General features: G+C 45.9%; 2 protein-coding genes across 3 annotated transcripts in view; both read left to right on the top strand.

The window, feature by feature from the left end:
* The window catches only part of LOC147999226 (uncharacterized), a 65,540-nt gene extending 50,799 nt beyond the window's left edge, over positions 1 to 14,741 (top strand). The window contains exons 2-3 of the mRNA XM_087596508.1: positions 8,154 to 8,235; positions 12,985 to 14,741. Coding sequence (XP_087452634.1) covers positions 8,154 to 8,235; positions 12,985 to 13,041 — 139 coding nt within the window. The 3' untranslated portion in view covers positions 13,042 to 14,741. The remainder of the gene's footprint in view (positions 1 to 8,153; positions 8,236 to 12,984) is intronic.
* Positions 1 to 18,929, top strand: part of LOC147999225 (disks large homolog 5-like) — a 51,374-nt gene that overhangs the window by 5,028 nt on the left and 27,417 nt on the right. The window contains exons 1-2 of one of the 2 annotated variants that reach the window (XM_087596424.1): positions 15,400 to 15,566; positions 18,691 to 18,850. The gene's annotated coding sequence lies outside the window, so the exon portion shown is untranslated. Of the gene's footprint in view, positions 1 to 15,399; positions 15,567 to 18,690; positions 18,851 to 18,929 lie in introns of those variants that run through there. The other variant, XM_087596425.1, reaches the window with a different exon arrangement.

Genomic DNA, 18,929 nt, shown 5'->3' with positions numbered 1-18,929 from the left:
TTACATTTCAACTGTTGTCCTGCTTTCCACACTCCCCTCATCATATCTTACATCCCATTTCTGCTCAGCTTTGCCTATATGACAGTGTTCCCCCACCTACACATATCCATTCCCACCTCACAACTCCAGCATCTACTTTTGGTGGGTAACAGGCCTCAGCGTAGTCAATGGCCTCCCGCCACATGGGTGCCACTTAAATCAGTCCCCTTCTACACAGTTACCTAGAACCATAGACCCTGTATATACTTTGGCTGGCAGTTTATTCCCTAGGAGCTGGGGGATTGGTGACAGAGGGTCTGAAGGGTTAAAATTTCTAAAAGTTAGTCATGAACAAAGTCCAGACATGCCTGAGAGAATTTGAGATAGGGCTCACTGGCCCGACTATCAACTCCCAAGGACACTGGCCATCTGGAGCCACCCCCTCCCCTTCCTTCACTCCCTGAGGATGGGTCATCCCCCTGCTGCAGTGAGATGAGTTGCCCTGCCCACATTGCTGAGATGCTAGATTACACGTATGCTTTGTTGATGTAACTCCGTGCCAAAAGTAACTGTGCACCCTTTGTATTAGCCAATTATGTGTATTCACACGAAACCCCTGGTTTTCCCTATATAAGCTCCTGCCTAGAGAGGCTCGGGGCTGGACTCAATCTCCTGTGTGAGATACGTGTCAGCCCGAGATCTCGTAAATAAAACTGCCTCTTGTTGATTACATCAAGACCGGCTTCTCGTGTTTCCTGGGGGTACCTCAACCCGTGACTGGAGCGAGAGTCTCCCCAAAATCTGGGGGGTCTTTCATTGGGGGCTCGTCCGGGATAGGAGCGTAACCCCCGGAGATCCGAATGCCTCTTGGAGGTACGTTAGTGTGAGTGCTGGAAAGCGGCCGCTGTGTGAGTGTGAGAGTAGTGTGTGTGTGAATTAAGTCCTGTAGTCTGTGTTTTTCAGTACCGGTTTAAGGTCTTGGTGCACTGTCTGGGCAGAAGAAGATTCCCCACTCCGTTGTTTTTGAGTGCACTCGAGTGGATGGGCTTCCCACTCTGTTGTTTTTGAGTGTACTCGGGTGGATGGGCTTCCCACCCTGTTGTTGTTGAGTGCACTCGGGTGGATGGGCTTCCCACCCCGTTGTTTTTGAGTGTACTCGGGTGGATGGGCTTCCCACCCTGTTGTTGTTGAGTGCACTCGGGTGGATGGGCTTCCCACCCCGTTGTTTTTGAGTGCACTCGAGTGGATGGGCTTCCCACTCTGTGTTGTTTTTGAGTGCACTCGAGTGGATGGGCTTCCCACTCTGTGTTGTTTTTGAGTGCACTCGGGTGGATGGGCTTCCCACCCCGTTGTTTTTGAGTACACTCGGGTGGATGGGCTTCCCACCCCGTTGTTTTTGAGTTCACTCGGGTGGATGGGCTTCCCACCCCGTCGTTTTTAAGTACACTTGGGTAGATGGACTTCCTACCCCGTATTTAAGTGTGCTTGGATGGAAGGGCTTCCCACCCCGGACAGACGCCTGTGAGTAGGTACTGGGTTTCTACTTCGAATAGCTGTTTTCTTTTTGTTCTTTTTTTAGATAGTGGAAGTGAGGACGCCCCAGCTCTGGGAGACGTCCCACGAGCCGACTTTTGTCGGGAGGACCCGGCAGGTGACAGTCAAAGAGATCTGACTGTGACTTGACTTCGGAGGTCGTGTTCGGCTGCCTATTTAAGTATAGGCATGGACAAGTGTGCTTAGATGTGTTAGTGTCTGTTGTCTGTATTCTGTTTCTGTGTTTGGTATCCCAGAAGCAGCTAAGGTTAAGCTGCAGTTTGGGCCAGGTACTGAAGGTACCAGGCATCTGTGGAAATTGGTTATAGGATGCTTTGTCTTGGTCTTGTTTGTCTGGTTTGTTTTCTGTGGTATTGTCGAGTGTCTTTTTGGCTTTTGTTTCGTTTTTGAATTTGGACTGACGACTGTGTTTGAAATCTTGGACTGACTGTGTTTGAAATCATGAAACTGTTTGCTTTGTTCGTCATAGAGTTTTACTTGGTCCTCTTGGTGCTTAACTTAAAAGTTAAAAATAATTTGCTTGAGAGAAATTGTTTTCTGCCGGGGAGTTTTGTCTTTCTCTCTTGAGCCTCCTCCCCAAGGAGAGCTGCCCCTTTCTTTACTCCCATTGTCCAGCCCAGCTGCTGTTAACCGTTGTGTATGAAGGATTCCAGGTTAGCGAGTGATCCGTCTGAAGCAGGCATTAACAAGAACCTGAAAACTTTACCTTAGATCCTGAAGAAAAATTCTCCCTGTTGCTTAAACATTCACAGCTTCTAAGGAAGGGACAGCACAGAGTAGGAAAATGTAGGGGCTGAGGGTGGCAAGCATGCAGGCCTACTAGCAAGCTACAGGCTGCGCGTGGGCAACAGTGCAGCTCTGGCCAAGTCAGCGCAAGAGGAGTTTCAAGGTAAGGAGGCTGGCTGGGGTTGGCACTTTGACAACAAAGATAGCGTAGAGTTAGTGGTTGTATTTTGGCCCTGAAAAAAAAAATTCCAGTTGCTGCCTTCAGTGGCCAGACCTTCAACACTTGCTCACAAAAGGAGAGTGTTCATTAAGAGAAGTTCTTTAAGGGAGCCTGCCTTATCTGCTGGCCCTATTCCAAGAGAGGAGTTGATCTCCAACACTAAGTAACCTTCCCTGTTAGTCATCATTGACATGGAGAGTGCCTTTGATCCTATCCCCACAGCAGCCAGTTCCTGCCCCTGTGGTCAAAATGCCCCAGGTTGGGGGGCAGAGAAGCCCCTAAAATAGTTTTAAAGAATCTGCAACAAACTGTGAAGAACTTTGTTTTGCCAGTCAAAATTTAGAATTCAGTCTTTGGCTGTGGCCAAGGTCAGGATTAATGTTTTCTTTTCCATGGGCCTTTAACCCAGTGAGACAGCTTGGTAAAGGACTACTACTACAGTCCTGATAGCCCCAGGTGAACTGGTTACAATTCTTTTGTCAGCCACTCTAACACCCAGGTTCTAACGTCTCTCCATCCTTTTGTTATTGTTACTGGAAGCCCAGTGCCATTTAGAGGATGGGTCTCTTGAGCGATAAAGCCACTGAGCTGGCACTAAAGGAAGGTACTCCTTAAGGGAAAATCTAAGTCCAGAGAGATAGTCGATAACAGATCAGCTGCCTCTCTGCTTGCCTTTCTGTTTCACAGGAACAAAGCTTGTGCTTATTTCTACAACGGCCTTTTTGTCCCAAGAAGGCCTCCTGGTTTAGCTGTGTGACTAAATGCTATTTGTCCTCTTCAGTGGACCTCTATTCTCAAGATTCCCTTGTTTTCTCACCATCCCATTTGAGATGCTTGTTAGTAACTGTTACAGGTCTTCTTTATCACCGAGGAAAGACAGAATCCTACTAGAGGCCAGACACGGATGGAAGGCCCTCACTTCTGCCTGTTGACTTCAAAACGCCTAAAGGTAGGGAGTGCCAGGTCTGCCGCCAGGCTCCAAGGGTGGGTCTCAGAGGGGCTAGAAAATGCCCCACCAATTTGGCTAAAGTAAGAAAAAAATATAAAGAAAAAGTTACAGAAACTTGAAGGGTTAAGTTAAGTCACTGAGAGAGTTGTTGTAAGTTGCAGAGAAAATAAGGTTGATATATGGTTCAGGGTCAGTGCACAAAAGTAGACAGCAACTAATAGCTGTAGAAGAAGATACAGACAGAGAGACTGAGGAAGAGAAAGAGACAAGAGAGGAACATATACTGGCCACAGTAGTTAGGGAACCTAGGAAGATAGTACCTGGCAACAGAAGAGAATTCCTGGCTAAAGATCGGTGTGCCTAATACGAAGAAAAAGGACACTGGGTCAGGGACTGCCCAAGAAAGAACAAGAGGGGACACTGGAGAGCTTCTTGGTCCTAGAGTGCTGGCTATGTACAGAGATAGAAGGGAAGTGTGGATACAGGGACCCAATGCTCTGTGCTCCTATGCCCCCACCCCCCAGTGGGTCAATATCCAAAGACCTTGAGTGCAAGGGGTTACTGGCAACGAACAATACTTATGGACTGCCCGAAGAACAGTGGACCTTGGCGTGGGCCAGGTAACCCACCCACTAGTTCATGGTCATCCCTGACTGCCCCTATCCCTTGCTCATTAGAAAATTGCTCTCCAAAATGGCTTGTGTGGGCTAAAATGGCTGGGTGAGGCCATGTGTATGCATATCTACAGACTGTGTATGTGGAGCTTAAGACCTGTCTCAGTGCACCAGTACCTGATGCTGGGAGATGTGTGTGTGTGGCTTAGTGCCGTTCTGCCTGGAACACATCATTCCTGCCAGCCGGGCTCTGACAATTATCACCCAATCCAGGACTTAAACTGTGATAGAGTGGCTGATAGAGTGTCCCAAAAGATGGGACCACTGGTCAGCTGCCATGGACTAGATTCTCCACCTGTTGGGGGCAATCTGGTCACCTTGCTGCCCAATCCTGACCTGGAGCCACCACAGCACAAGTGTCAAGCACTGGCAGAAGCCCATGGGTGGAGGAAAGACCTCTGCGACTGGCTGATTGACCCCTGCTGAAAGCCGAGGACCTTGTCCACAGACGGGAACAGTTCTCTTCATGAAGGTCAGAGATAAGTGGGTGCTGCCGTGGTGGACAACACAATGTCATCTGGGATGGCTGAACTTCTACCCCCCAGCACATCAGCACTGCAGATGCCTTTACCATCTCTTGGATGCCCTGGTGAAGCCAACAACTGCCTACAAGAGACAGCCACTGGGAACTGGGATTGGACTAAGAGACGGCCTCTACAATCATCAAGAAGATACTGGAAGAAACTTTCCCCCGATTTGGAATGCCCAAGGTAATCTGGTCAGACAACGGCCCTACTTTCGTTGCCAAGGTAAGCCAGGGTGTGGCCAAGTATTTAGAGGTTGATTGAAAATTACATTATATTTACAGACCTCAAAGTTCAGGACAGGTAGAGTAAATAAATAAAACTCTAAAAGAGACCCTGACCAAATTAAATTGACCATGGAGACTGGCGCAGACTGGGTGACACTCCTTCCCTCTTGCTCTCTTCAGAGCAAGAAATATCCCTTCCAGATTCAGCTTTACCCCCTTTGAGATCTTATATGGGGCCTCAGATCCTCTGACTGTATTAGATGATGTTACTGAACCAACACGTCATAGTAATAATGATTTATGTGTCAGGCTAAAAGACCTACAGGTGATACAGAAAGAAATCTGCTCACAGCTGGCAGCAGCCTATGCCCCAGGGACCTCCGAGACATCTCATCCGTTCCAGGTCAGAGACTGTAGGTACATACAATGACACGGAGCCCAGACACTCGAGCCTCGCTGGAAAGGACCGTACCTGGTGCTGCTGACCACCCTGACAGCCGTCAATTCTCAGCCCTCACCAGCCGCATACTAGCCGTTGGGGCTGAGAACTGGGACCTAGAGGGACACTCAGATCTTCAAAAAGCTCCCTAGACTTGCACATCAGATAAGTGGATACATCAGAGACGTGACTGGGATGTTGCTATAATGCTCACTTGAGGAGTGTGCTTTAGAAACAAGAATTTCATGTTTGCCCTGGGTTCCATCGAGAAAAATATAGAGATAGGCTTGATTTCAATTACAAATGATGTAACATTACATATGTTAATACTCCTAACACTTCTTGGGACTGTGCCTCAGGGACCATAAGTTTAAAAGTTCTAAGATAGTCATGACCTTGGTGTATAGGTTTAGATAGTGTTCAGATTGGAATCCTAAAGACTTTTTAGCTGACCTCCACGAATACCTAACCTCCCTCTCAGAGGTAGTCCTTCAAAATAGGAGAAGATTAGACCTGATATTCCTTAAAGAAAGAGGGCTATGTGCTGCTTTGAGAGAAGAATGTTGTTTTTACCTCGATCACTCCGGGACCATTAAAGATTCTATGGCTAAACTTAGGGAGAGGTTGGACAAGAGACGACGAGAACGAGAAACCACTGATAACTGGTTTCAGAGCTGGTTCGATAGGTCCCCATGGCTTACCACCCTGCTGTCAGCCTTAGCTGGTCCCTTGATTATCCTCCTCCTTTTGCTCACTTTTGGGCCCTACATCATTAATCGCCTTCTAGCTTTTGTCAGGGAGCGGATTACTGCTATACATGTCCTTATGTTGAGACAACAGTATCGGGCTGTATCGGGCTATACGGGGTGAAGAGCCTCTAGACGCTAGACTCGTAGTCCTAAGATTAGGACTATTCACAAGGAGTAGAGGGGAATGAAGGGTTAAAATTTCTAAAAGTTAGTCATGAACAAAGTCCAGACATGCCTGAGAGAATTTGAGATAGGGCTCACTGGCCCGACTATCAACTCCCAAGGACACTGGCCATCTGGAGCCACCCCCTCCCCTTCCTTCACTCCCTGAGGATGGGTCATCCCCCTGCTGCAGTGAGATGAGTTGCCCTGCCCACATTGCTGAGATGCTAGATTACACGTATGCTTTGTTGATGTAACTCCGTGCCAAAAGTAACTGTGCACCCTTTGTATTAGCCAATTATGTGTATTCACACGAAACCCCTGGTTTTCCCTATATAAGCTCCTGCCTAGAGAGGCTCGGGGCTGGACTCAATCTCCTGTGTGAGATACGTGTCAGCCCGAGATCTCGTAAATAAAACTGCCTCTTGTTGATTACATCAAGACCGGCTTCTCGTGTTTCCTGGGGGTACCTCAACCCGTGACTGGAGCGAGAGTCTCCCCAAAATCTGGGGGGTCTTTCAGGTCTGGTTAGATATTAAAGACCAATAGTTGCTGCTTTCTCTTCTTTTTCTGGTTATGGGTGAAATGGTGATTGTGTGCTTCATTTTTTGAAATTATTGAGAGATGATTTATTTCTTGGTTTTTCTTGGGTATAGTTTAGCTCACTGTCTTGGAGTTTCCCTACTACAATCCTCTGTTGTGCTTTCTTAGAGAAAAATATTGTTTAAATTTGGTTTTGTCATGAAATATTTTGGTTTCTCCATTTATGGTGATTGAGAATTATGCTGGGTATAGGATCCTTGGTCCGCATTACATCTGCCCAAGATTTTCTGGCTTTTGGAGTCTCTGTTGAGAAGTCTGGTGTAATTCAAATAGGTCTGAACTTATTTGTTACTGGTTATTTATACCTTACCCCTTCTAAGGATCTTTCTTTGATCTGTGCATTCAGTGTTTTAATTATTATGTTAATGGAGGAATTGTTTCTGGTATGATTAAATTGGCATTCTGTAGGCTTGTTGTACCTTCATGGCCTTTTCTTCCTTTACCTTATGGATGTTTTCTGCTATGATTTACTGAATATGCTTACTGGACCTGTGAACTGGAAATCTAAATTCTCTTCTATTCTATTATCCTTAGGTTTGGACTTTTAATTCTGTCCTGAAATTCATGGATGTTTTGTATTCAATAAACCATACATGGTTATCTGAGATGGGTATTTTGTGATTTGTGGGGTGATCTCCTTGACCCCAACTCTTACATCTAGTACCACGTTTTATAATGAAACAAGGTCAAGAATGGTGACCTCTTGCCATAAACTATATGAAAAAGGCGGGTGAATTAATGTGTGTCAAGTATCAGTAGATTCCCGGGTGGTTTTTGCTCCGGGTTGGCCATATGCAACAGTTTCAAAAGCCCAAGTTTGATGTTCCTTGGGATTCCCAAGATGATGCACTCAGACCTGACAGACAACACCCAGAATCCTCGTCAAAGAAATTGATTTATAAAATCGAGGGAACGTTACTAAGTCATGTTACAAAATATTTGATCACACTGTGATCTCCAAGAATGTATTATTTACTGAAAAACTAGTGTGTGGTATAGCAGGGCCATGGCACAGACATTTAAAGCAAGAGTTGTTTATTCATGTAAACATGGACTTAATTACGGTATGGCTCACCTACCACACACATGTATGGCAAAGGTTAAAAGTGCACTTAGGTCCAGCAGATCAAGACACAACGTGAAAGGAAATCTAGATAACTAAACCAATGGAAAGTTTTTGAGTTAAAGGATTTTTAAGAAAGTGTTCAGAGGGAACAGGACTGCTCTTCTTCTGGGAGGTCAGTGAATCAGGAAAGACAGTTGGGAGCTTTACTTGACTTCAGCATCTGACTCCTGAAACTTCATTGGTAAAATTAATGTCTGGAATTTTGGATTGTAAAACAACAGGTTGGCCCTGCAGCTTTGGGCAAGGCCCATGGACAAAGAGATCGCACCTGATGGGCACAATCTTAAAAGCCATCTGATTCTGGTAAATCACCTGAGAAGTCCTCAAGGAGAGAGGAATGAATGGGTAGCACCATAATAGAAGGCTTTAGGATCTCGGATAGTGCTACTCTAGATGCCTTGGAAATAGAAGCAGAAAATGTAAAGCTAAATGACTTCACAGGAATTAGCTCATTTCTGATTATGATTTTTTCATATTGGTATTTTATATTTATTCTTTTTTTTTAAATTTAAATCAAGAGCCTTAGGTTGTAAGTTGAGGCGGTCTTAGAATCAGAAAATGCTTAGAACACTTGTATGGCGCCCCGCAACTAACACTATCTGGCTAGAAATTCTACTTTTAACTTCATCACCATCGAGAGCTTCCATTTAACCAGCAGGGTCCATGCCAGGCAGACACTGAGCAGGTTGTATGTTCTGTTAATCTCCACAAAAACACAATTCAGCAGAAACACGTCCATTTTACAGGTGAAGAAACCACAGCTCAAAGCAAATGGTTATCAGGGTCCCCTCAGTCTCACTGTCTGTCACTTAGACCCACATCCTTCTCTGTAAAGGGAAGCCATGGGCCTGATGTGGCTGTGCAAGCTGACTCTGCTGAGATGATCAATGCTATTCTTGACCCTGGGAGAATTTAAGACAAGGTGACCCACAGACTCCTGGGGTAGATTCTGCCTCTGGTTCCTAAGGTAGGACACAGTATCCCTTGCCATAGGTCTCTACTCACATGAGGAGTCTGCTCCCATGTGTCAGCTTCTATGGCAGTGGTTCTCAACAGTCCTACTGCTGCAACCCTTTAATACAGCTCTTCATACTGTGATGATCCCCTCCATAAAATTATTTCATTGCTACTTCATAAATAATATTGCTACTCTTATGAGTCATAATGTACAATGTATCTGATATGCAATCTCTGTGAAGCAGTTGCCACCCACAGGTTGAGAAATATTGTTCTATAAACTTTTTTTTTTTTTAATGAAAGGCTTTCACCTCAGAAGTACCTGGAGCAGTTGTAAGAGCCCTGAAATACTGACAAGTTTTGGCAGGCCCAAGACTGCTTGCCTTAATGACAACAGAGATTTCTTGCTAAAGGCACAATCTGAAATCACTGTCCCCAGGTCATTTCTTGCCTAAGTTTTCCCTCATTACAATGTCTGTCTGCTTGGGACATGTCTGTCCAGGGAGCCAGTCCATGTAGTCTCTGATACAGACAGAATGCTAAAGGCAAGAATGCTTTCCCTCTGTTGGCCCACAGTCATTTCTATAGAAGTAAGTTCAAATCCCCTGTGGATAAATGTGTGTCTCTCACATGGTGTGTGAGACTTGAAATGTCAACCGTTTGAGTTGACAAAAAACAAATTTCACTTCAGATTTACAGCTGACTAAAAATTATTTTTGGGAGAATGCAGAGGGTGGCCAGGCCTGCAGAGTCAGATCCCCTCCCTGCCTGGGATGATCCCACCCTCAGTAGACTTCAGCTTCACCTATAAGGTGTAATCAGAAAAATCTGACCTTAAGATTCTGAAGTCCACAATATGCACAACCCCTAAAGTTGGTAAATGGCCTATATGTGGGTTTTCTCCAGTTTAAACTATTCTGGCTTCTTTTCTCTCCTGTGCTACAATCTGTTCTCTCAGGTCTGTTGGTCCTGGAAGGACCTGGGTTCAAGTCAAGGCCTCGTGGGTGGGGAGGAAGATGTTCTGTTGTGTGAATGAGTATGGATTAAGAATGTAGCCCCACCAACAGCTTGGGAAAAGATCTTTACCAATTCTACAACAGATAGAGGGTTTATATCCAAAATATACACAGAACTCAAGAAGTTAGACTGCAGGGAGTAAAATAACCCTATTAAAAAATGGAGTTCAGAGGCAAACAAAGAATTCACAGCTGAGGAATGCCGAATGGCTGAGAAACACCGAAAGAAATGTTCAACATCTTTAGTCATAAAGGAAATGCAAATCAAAACAACCCTGAGATTTCACCTCACAGCAGTGAGAATGGCTAAGATCAAGAACTCAGGTGACAGCAAATGCTGTCCAGGATGTGGAGAAAGAGGAACACTCCTCCATTGTTGGTGGGAGGCAGACTGGTACAACCATTCTGGAAATCAGTTGGAGGTTTCTCAGAAAATTGGACATTGAACTACCTGAGGACCGAGCTATACCTCTCTTGGGCATATACCCAAGAGATACCCTAACATATAAAAAAGACACGTGCTCCACTATGTTCATAGCAGCCTTATTTATAATAGCCAGAAGCTGGAAAGAACCCAACAGAGGAATGGATACAGAAAATGTGGTACATCTACACAATGGAATATTACTCAGCTATCAAAAACAATGATTTTATGAAATTCATAGGCAAATGGATGGAACTGGAAAATATCATCCAGAGTGAGGTAACCCAATCACAGAAAAACACACATGGTATGCACTCATTGATAAGTGGATATTAGCCCAAATGCTTGAATTACCCTAGATGCACAGAACACATGAAAATCAAGAAGGATGACCAAAAAGCGAATGCTTCACTCCTTCTTTAAAAGGGGAACAAGAATACCCTTGGCAGGGAATAGAGAGGCAAAGATTAAAACAGAGACTGAAGGAACACCCATTCAGAGCCTGCCCCACATGTGGCCCATACATATACAGCCACCCAATTAGATAAGATGGATGAAGCAAAGAAGTGCAGACCAACAGGAATTGGATGTAGATCTCTCCTGAGAAACACAGCCAGAATACGGCAAATACAGAGGCGAATGCCAGCAGCAAACCACTGAACTGAGAACCGGACCCCTGTTGAAGGAATCAGAGAAAGGACTGGAAGATCTTGAAGGGGCCCGAGACCCCATATGAACAACAATGCCAAGCAACCAGAGCTTCCAGGGACTAAGCCACTACCTAAAGACTATACATGGACTGACCCTGGACTCTGACCTCATAGGTAGCAATGAATATCCTAGTAAGAGCACCAGTGGAAGGGGAAGCCCTTGGTCCTGCCAAGACTGAACCCCCAGTGAACGTGATTGTTGGGGGGAGGGTGGTAATGGAGGGAGGATGGGGAGGGGAACAGCCATATAGAAGAGGGGGGGTTAGGAGGATGTTGGCCCGGAAACGGGGAAAGAGAATACAATCAAAATGTAAATAAGAAATACTCAAGTTAATAAAGAAAAAAAAAAAAAGAATGTAGCCCCACTCTGACTGGCCAACTAAGCTCCAGAAAATCTTCCCCAATCACAAAACTGGGCCATGTGGGAGCCTAAACTGTTTAAAGGGGAGAGCTGAGTGCTTTCTCCTGGAAGAAATACTTGGGGGTTGACTGTCACTTGTGAACCTTCTGTGTTAAGTCACTTCTCAGAAGGGAAGCTATCCTCTAACTCTTCCATGGGACCCACCCAGCACTGGGGCCTGAGGATCCTATGGTGTTGCAGCTCTGAGCTGGGAGGGGTAGCTCTCACCCTGGCATGGAGAAGCCTGTTTTCACAGCTGATCTAGATCTGAGGAACAGGGGCTTTTAAAGAAGCATGTGAGAGTATCTCCTGCATGAGAGCCCAGACTGCAGGGAAAGTCACACAGGACAGCGAAAAGTGACTTCGCAACAAACACAGGGAATGGGAACCAGGGAGGGCACTGGATGGATGGTCGGAGAGTTTGAGAAAGCCTACATCTCCCTGAAAGACTTCCCACAACCATAAGTCCCACCACTGTCCCCTTCTCACAGGGGAGGCTCAGCAAAGCCTGCCACCTGCTGGGATCCCTGCAAACTAAAACCAGAGTGGAGAACTGAGGAAAGCACTTTGGTGGAGGGGGAGACACAAGTCTCCAGGGCCAGGTCAGCCTTCTGTCCCTTTGGTTCTCCTCACTTCACAGAGGTGCCTATTGAAAGGTGAGGCAAGCCGGGATCTCAACAGTCTTTGGCCAAAGAAGTGAGAGCCCACAGGGCAGAGCAAGGCAAAGCAGAGCCAGGCAGAGCAAAGTGAAGCCCTGCCAGTCAGCAAATAGGCCTTGCGCATGTGGGACTGGTGGCAGCAGTGCTTGCCCTTGCTCTCCTGGTGGTGCAGAACACCTGCCTGGAAGTGGGGAAACTCACAGTGGCTTGTCCTCCAGCTGCAACTGCCAGTGCTTGGGGAGGGGGAAGTTGAAGATGCTCCCATGATCCTCCGATTTCCGGCCCATTTTGTCCATGTTCAAGGCTGTGGTCAGCCCTGACAGAAGCCCCGAGGACAGGGAGAGCAAGCACAACTGGCCAGCAACCACCATGGGCATCTGCGGTGGGACCCAGGCCAAGTAGCCACAGAGGCGCACCAGGCAGCCAGGCACCAGCCCCAAGCCTGTGCATACTGAGGCCAATGACACTCCACTAGTCCCTCCCACCATGCACATCCCACCCCTGGCAGGCAAGATCTCTCTGTCCAGGGCTTCCCCCAGACCTCCAACTACCAACAGCTCAATGAGCCCTTACTTAATTCTTGTTAACCATAATGGCTTGTCATAAAAGGTCATTGGGAAAGTCAATGATGAGATGAAAGCCTTAAAAGAAAACTAGAGAGACTTATGGAAATGAAGAAGAAAGCTCTCTTCCCAGTAGGAGCCTGGCAGTCCCAAGCTCAGGGCACCTCATGTCCAGTCTTGAACCCAGCATGCATTGTTGTGGAGAACCTGCCTGCTTAAGGACCTGGCTTCCCACTCATTCTCCTGAGATGATGACTTTAATTCTTTTAATTTTTACTGGTTATTTTCTTCATTTCCATTTCATGTGTTATCCCCTTTTCCAGTTTCCTTTCTCCACGAAGCAGAGTCCAGCTCACAAGCCTGAGCAGCTGCAGCCATAGTGCACCATGGGGGATCCTGGGGCAGACTGTTTCATCACCAAGATCCTGTGGACCCACAGTGGCTGCATGACCTTAAAGGAACTGCAGAGTAGGATCAGGCTCCAGAGGCAGAGCTCTATGAGCTGCTGGGCAAGACTGCTTATTCCTATTGGAGACTGGAGATCAGGCAGGGATCACGCTGTAGGTGGCGGCTACTACTGAAGCCTGTGGCTTCAATCTCAAGTGCATCCAGGGACCATGCTACAGATTGCCCAAGCCTCTGCAAGCTCAAACTTCTGGGACAGAGTCATTATGCAAAATCCCAGAGAAACCTCTGCAAATATCCACACCAAGTTTTTAGGAACAGAGCTTCCAGGTCCTGAAGAATCATGAGCTTTCTGGGCTTAACCAAGAGGAGCCGGCCTTCTTCCTGGTACAGGGGGATGCTTTTCTCCTGCAAAAGTTACTACAAAGGAGACAGCCACAAACAGATCTGCTTGAAGCCACAGCCATGCAAGAGAGTCCAAGTCTGTGAGCACTTCACCCAGGCCAACTGCCGTTACCTCAACTGTCTCAGGTCTCATGACCTGATGGACAGGAAGGTGCTGACCTCCGTGACTGAGCACGGGCTGAGTTCTGATGGGGTCCAGAACATCCAGGACATCTGCAACAACAAACACATTAGGAGGAGACCCACTGGCATGAGAGCTCCCCATGAACATCATAGCAGCAGGGCACACAGAGAGAGAAGCAATAGCAGAGACTGATTCCTTCCAAACAGTCTAGGATTTCTCTCCCATGTCTCATTTTGGCATCTGGTTCACCTTGTCCAGATGTCACCAGCTGTAAGGATTCCCTGGAGGACTTGTCTACAGCTGTCACTCAGGAGGTCAAGAACCTGGGGACCCAGGACTCTGCACAGCTTTCCTTGGTCTCATCTAAGGCTGCTGGTGTCTGAGGACCCAGTCACATGAGAGCAAGCCAGGGGTTTTCTGAGAATGGAGATCTGGATGCTTCTTTTCTAGAAATCCTACTGACTCTTTGTAAGCTCCTGCCTCCTCTGCTGGCTTTCTTCTTGCTGCAGCAAAAAGAGATGAATCCATGTCCATGAGAACAGGCATGCCTTCTGGACACCGCATGGAGGTCAAGGGAAAGAATGAGGCTCCAGACATCGATTACATCCCATTTTAAATGGTTCTATTGATGGGGTGACAATGGAAGAAGCAACAGACTTAGGAATTCTAGGTAAAAGGAGAAACTCAGGGAATGAGTTTGGCAATGTTCCTTCTCTTTCAATTCAGTGGAATAATTGAAGCACTATTGTTATTGGGTCTTCATTAAAAGTCTGGTAGAAAGGATGCATTAAAGCCATGTGGCCCTGATTATTATTATTTTTAATTTTTGGAGTGGCAGCCTTTAATGACTTTATCTATTTTCTTATGGGAATTATTCATTACCTTCCCAGATCTGTATTTAACTTGGTATTTGTTATCTGTTAGAAAAATCACCAGTATCAAATAGATTTTTCACTTTTCTGTAGTAAAGGCCTCTGAAGTAAGCCCTAATGATTGTTGAATTCACTCAGTGTCCTTTGTTATATCCCCCTTTTCATTTCTGATTTGGTACTTTAGATATAGGCTCTGTGGTTTGTCTGTCTTGTGGATCTTCTCAAAAAAAAAAAAAAAAAGCAGCTCTTGCTTTGCTTGGCTCTTTGTATCATTCTCTTTGTTTGTAATTGATTGATTTTAGTTCTGAGTTTATTTCCTGCCACCAAATCCTACCAGACTCTCTATGGGATGAGGCTTTGCCTCACCTTGGTAACAGCAGCATGTGATACATGAAGCTTTTGCTGCTCTCTGTAGTGGGGATGACGTCACAATTTCACTGAAAACTATGCACAGCCTCGTTTTAGACTGTATTAAAGTAGCCCACGATTTCAGTGCTCCCTGCAAGGTGCCATGAGACAGTAGTAACATGAGTCTGCCTGCACTCGACAGTTTTCACTAGGGACTTCTGAGTGATTTTATGAAAATTTATAGTAAGTTCATGGATGAACATGCACAAACACAAATGCACACACACACTTTACTGACATGGTGCACATTCTTTCCACACAAAGAAGAAAGTGAGTATTAATGAAAACATACCAATAAAGGAATCGATGGACGGGGTTGTGGGGAAGCTGGGGCTTAGAGTTATTTAAAGGCCCTCTGCAGGCTCTCCTTCTGTTGGAGGCTGAACTTCAAGTGCAATGGGGTTCTTTATTTTCTTTCTGTATAGCACACAGAGCTAGGGTGGAAACTAGGTTTTGAGCATATTTGGCAAGTACTAGAACACTTAATTAATTCCTAGGGCTGGAACCCTATTAATGTTCTACAGAATTACAGGGCAGGCTGGATGAAGACTCTCAGCTGACAATGTGGACATCTCAAGACAGGCACTGGACAATGGCTGACAGACTTGTATGAAGACTGGAAATGTTTTGCTATCTCAGAGGAAAAGAAGGCCCCTCCGACTACACTGTACTCTAAGGACAGTTTATTCAGGTAAGGGATGACATGAACTATTGTCTCATGTCACAGATGTCAGCACAAAATATCCTAGGTATTGTATGCCAATGGTAGCATTAACAGAACAAATCACACAGTGTTGTGAAGATATAGAATATGACTATATGTAGCAAGAACCAGGCCTCTTCTAGTTTCTACGATCATACCTGAGAACCTCAAATATAGTAATAATGTGATAATGTGGTATAAGTCTAGTTACAACTAGTTTCTATTGTGACACAGATGACTCTTTTTGTGTCATGTTCAGCTTATAATGAATGACTAGACCTAAGCATGAGAATAACCAAATACTACATTGCTTCCCTAGCTGCTGAGCTTTTAAAAGCCCTGGGGTGACAGCAAGCTTTTGTGGACATCTGGATTATTCCTTCTGTACTTTAACTCTCTGAGTCAACCCCACTCTGAGTAAGTCAGTTCCATTCCATAAGTTGGAAATCAGTCAACTGGAAAAAAAAAATACTTGCTCAATACAAACACAGATTGGCCATGGAAAAAGGGTAGCTTGAACTGTCCCACCTATTTCCTGGGCTTGCACAGGCCTGCTCTCCAAAAGAAACGTGTGTTCACAGCTGTGGCTGCATTCACTATGGATGCTCTTGAGGTTCCTCCCTAAACTGCTTAGATTAAGATAATTTTGTTGCCATCTATCAAAAGAATTCATTATGCCAAACTGGCCTTTCTTCTGAACCTTCTGTTCTGTGGGCAGAGCAAAATCTCCAGCAACCCTCACAGCAATGTGGGCTGCCAATATGGGACTCAGAATTATACCAGTGCAAACCAAGAACAGGGCAACTGGAAGAGACCTCATTGGGTTGTAGGAACCTTCTGTTCTGAGTCACTTCTCAGAAGGGGCACTTTGCTCTAACTCCTCCATGAGACCCAACCAGTACTGGGGCTGGAAGATCCTTAGGTGTGGCAGCTCTGAGCTGGGAGGGGGAGCTGGCACACTGACATGAAGAAGCCTGTTTTCACAACTGATCTGGATCTGAGGAACAGGTGCTTTTAAGGAAGCATGTGAGAGTACCTCCTGCAGGAGAGCTCACTCTGCAGGGAAAGTCACACAGGACAGTGAAAAGTGGCTTCCCCACTTCCACAGGTCCTGTGACCCCAGGGAGGGCACCAGATGGTCCAAGAGTTTGAGAAAAGCCTGCATTTACCTGAAAGACTTCCCTCAACCATAAGTCCCACCACTGTCCCAGACTCACACCTGAGGATCAGCAAAGCCTGCCACCTGCTGGGGTCCCCACAAACTGAACCCAGAATGGAGAACTGCGGGAAAGCACTTCGGGGGAGGGGGGAGACACAAGTCTCTGGGGCCAGGCCTGGGGTCTGTCCCTTAGGCTCTCCTCACCTCCTTTAGCCTCCTAGTGCAGAGCGCTGCAAGCCGGGATCTCAAAAGTCTTGGGCTAAAGAAGTGGGAGAAGGTAGCAGCAGTGGAGGTGGGGTCAACAGGGGTGTCGAAGACGGAATGGTAGCAAGGCAAGCAGCAGCGGCGAGGGCGGAGGCCGGGGGGGGGGTGTGAAGGAGAGGACGGGTGTGGGGGGGTCGGGGCGGGGGCAGGGTAGGGGCGAGGGCAGGCTGGGGTGGGGGTTGGGACAGGTCTGAGTCGAGGGCGGTGGTGGGACTGGGAGGGTGGGATGGGTCGGAGGCGATGTTGAGTGCGGGTGTGAGGCAGGGGCGTGGGCAGGGGCAAGAGCAGGGGCGGGGGCAGGAGCAGGGGCAAGCAGAGCAAAACCCAGCCCTGTCAGCTGGCAGATACCCTCTGGGGCTGGACAGACTCGCCCTGCAGCTCTATTGATGGGGTGACAATGGAAGAAGCAACAGACTCAGGAATTCTAGGTAAAAAGAGAAACTCAGAGAAGGGGTTTGGCAATGTTCCTTCTCTTTCAAATCAGAGGAATAATTGAAGCACTATTGTTATTAGGTCGTCATTAAACGTCTGGTAGAAAGGCTGCATTAAAGCCTAGTGGCCCTCATATATATTTTTTAATTTTTGTAGTGGCATCGTTTAAATACTATCTATTTTCTTATGAGAATAATCTTATGAGTTAAATCCCACATTTGGATTTAACTTGGTATTTGTTATCTGTGTAGAAAAATTACCAATATCAAATAGATTTTTCACTTTTCTGTAGTAAAGGACTCTGAAGAAGCCCTAATGATTGTTGAATTCACTCACATGTCTATTGCTTCATCCCCCTTTTCATTTCTGATTTGATAATTTAGGTATTGACACTGTCAATACCTAAATTTCTTAGTTTCAGAAAGGGGTTGTTTCTCTTATGGATCTCCTCAAAAAACAGCTCTTGCTTCCTATGACTCTTTGTATTATCCTCTTCGTTTGTAATTGAATGATTTTAGTACTAAGTTTATTTCCTGCCATCAAATCCTACCAGACTCTCTGTAGGATAAGGCTTTGCCTCATCTTGGTAACAGCGGCATGTGATAAATGAAGCTTTTGCTGCTCTCTCTAGTGGTGATGACGTCACAATCTCTGTGTAAACCATCCACAGCCTGTTTTTAGGCTGTATTATAGTAGACCACCATTTCAGTGTTACCTGCCAGGTGCCGTGGGACACTAGTAACACACGTCTGCATGCACCTCGACAGTTTTCATTACAGTCTTCTAAGTCATTTTATGAAAATTGATAGTGAGTTCATGGATGAACATACACAAACACCTGCACAGAAACACAAACAAACACAAACTCTCTCTCTCTCTCTCTCTCACTCTCTCTCTCTCTCTCTCTCTCTCTCACTCTCTCTCTCTCTCTCTCACAAACACACACACACACACTTTACTGACATGGTACACATTCTTTGCACTCCAAAAATAAAGTGAGCAGTAATGAAAATACACCAATAATGGAGTCGATGGAGGGAGTTATGCAGAAGCTGGGACTTAGAGTTACTTAAAGGCCCTATGCAGGCTCTCCTTTTGTTGGAGGAGAAATTGCAAGTGCAATGTGTTTCTTTATTTTCTTTCTCTAAAGCACACAGGCTATGGTGGAATGTAGGGCTTTGAGCATGTTTGGAAAGTACAATCACACTGAATTAAATCCTAGGGCTGGAACCCTATTAATCTTCTACAAAATTACAGAGCAGGCTGGATGAATACTCCCAGGAGACAATGTGGACATCTCAAGACAGGCACTGGACAATGGCTGAAGACTTGTCTGAAGACTGGAAATATTTTGAAAATTCAGAGAGAAAAAAAAGGCCCCTCTGACTACACCGTACTCTAAGGACAGTTTATGCAGGTTAGGATGGCATGAACTATTGTCTCATGTCACAGATGTCAGCACAAAGTATCCAAGGTATTGTATGCCAATGGTAGCA

The sequence above is a fragment of the Rattus norvegicus genome, chromosome 19 (assembly GCF_021556685.1).
Source record: "Rattus norvegicus strain SHRSP/BbbUtx chromosome 19, alternate assembly SHRSP_T2T, whole genome shotgun sequence".
Classification (NCBI taxonomy): domain Eukaryota; kingdom Metazoa; phylum Chordata; class Mammalia; order Rodentia; family Muridae; genus Rattus; species Rattus norvegicus.
The sequence above is the reverse complement of the archived record's forward strand: the minus strand, read 5'-3'. Positions and strand labels throughout refer to the sequence as shown.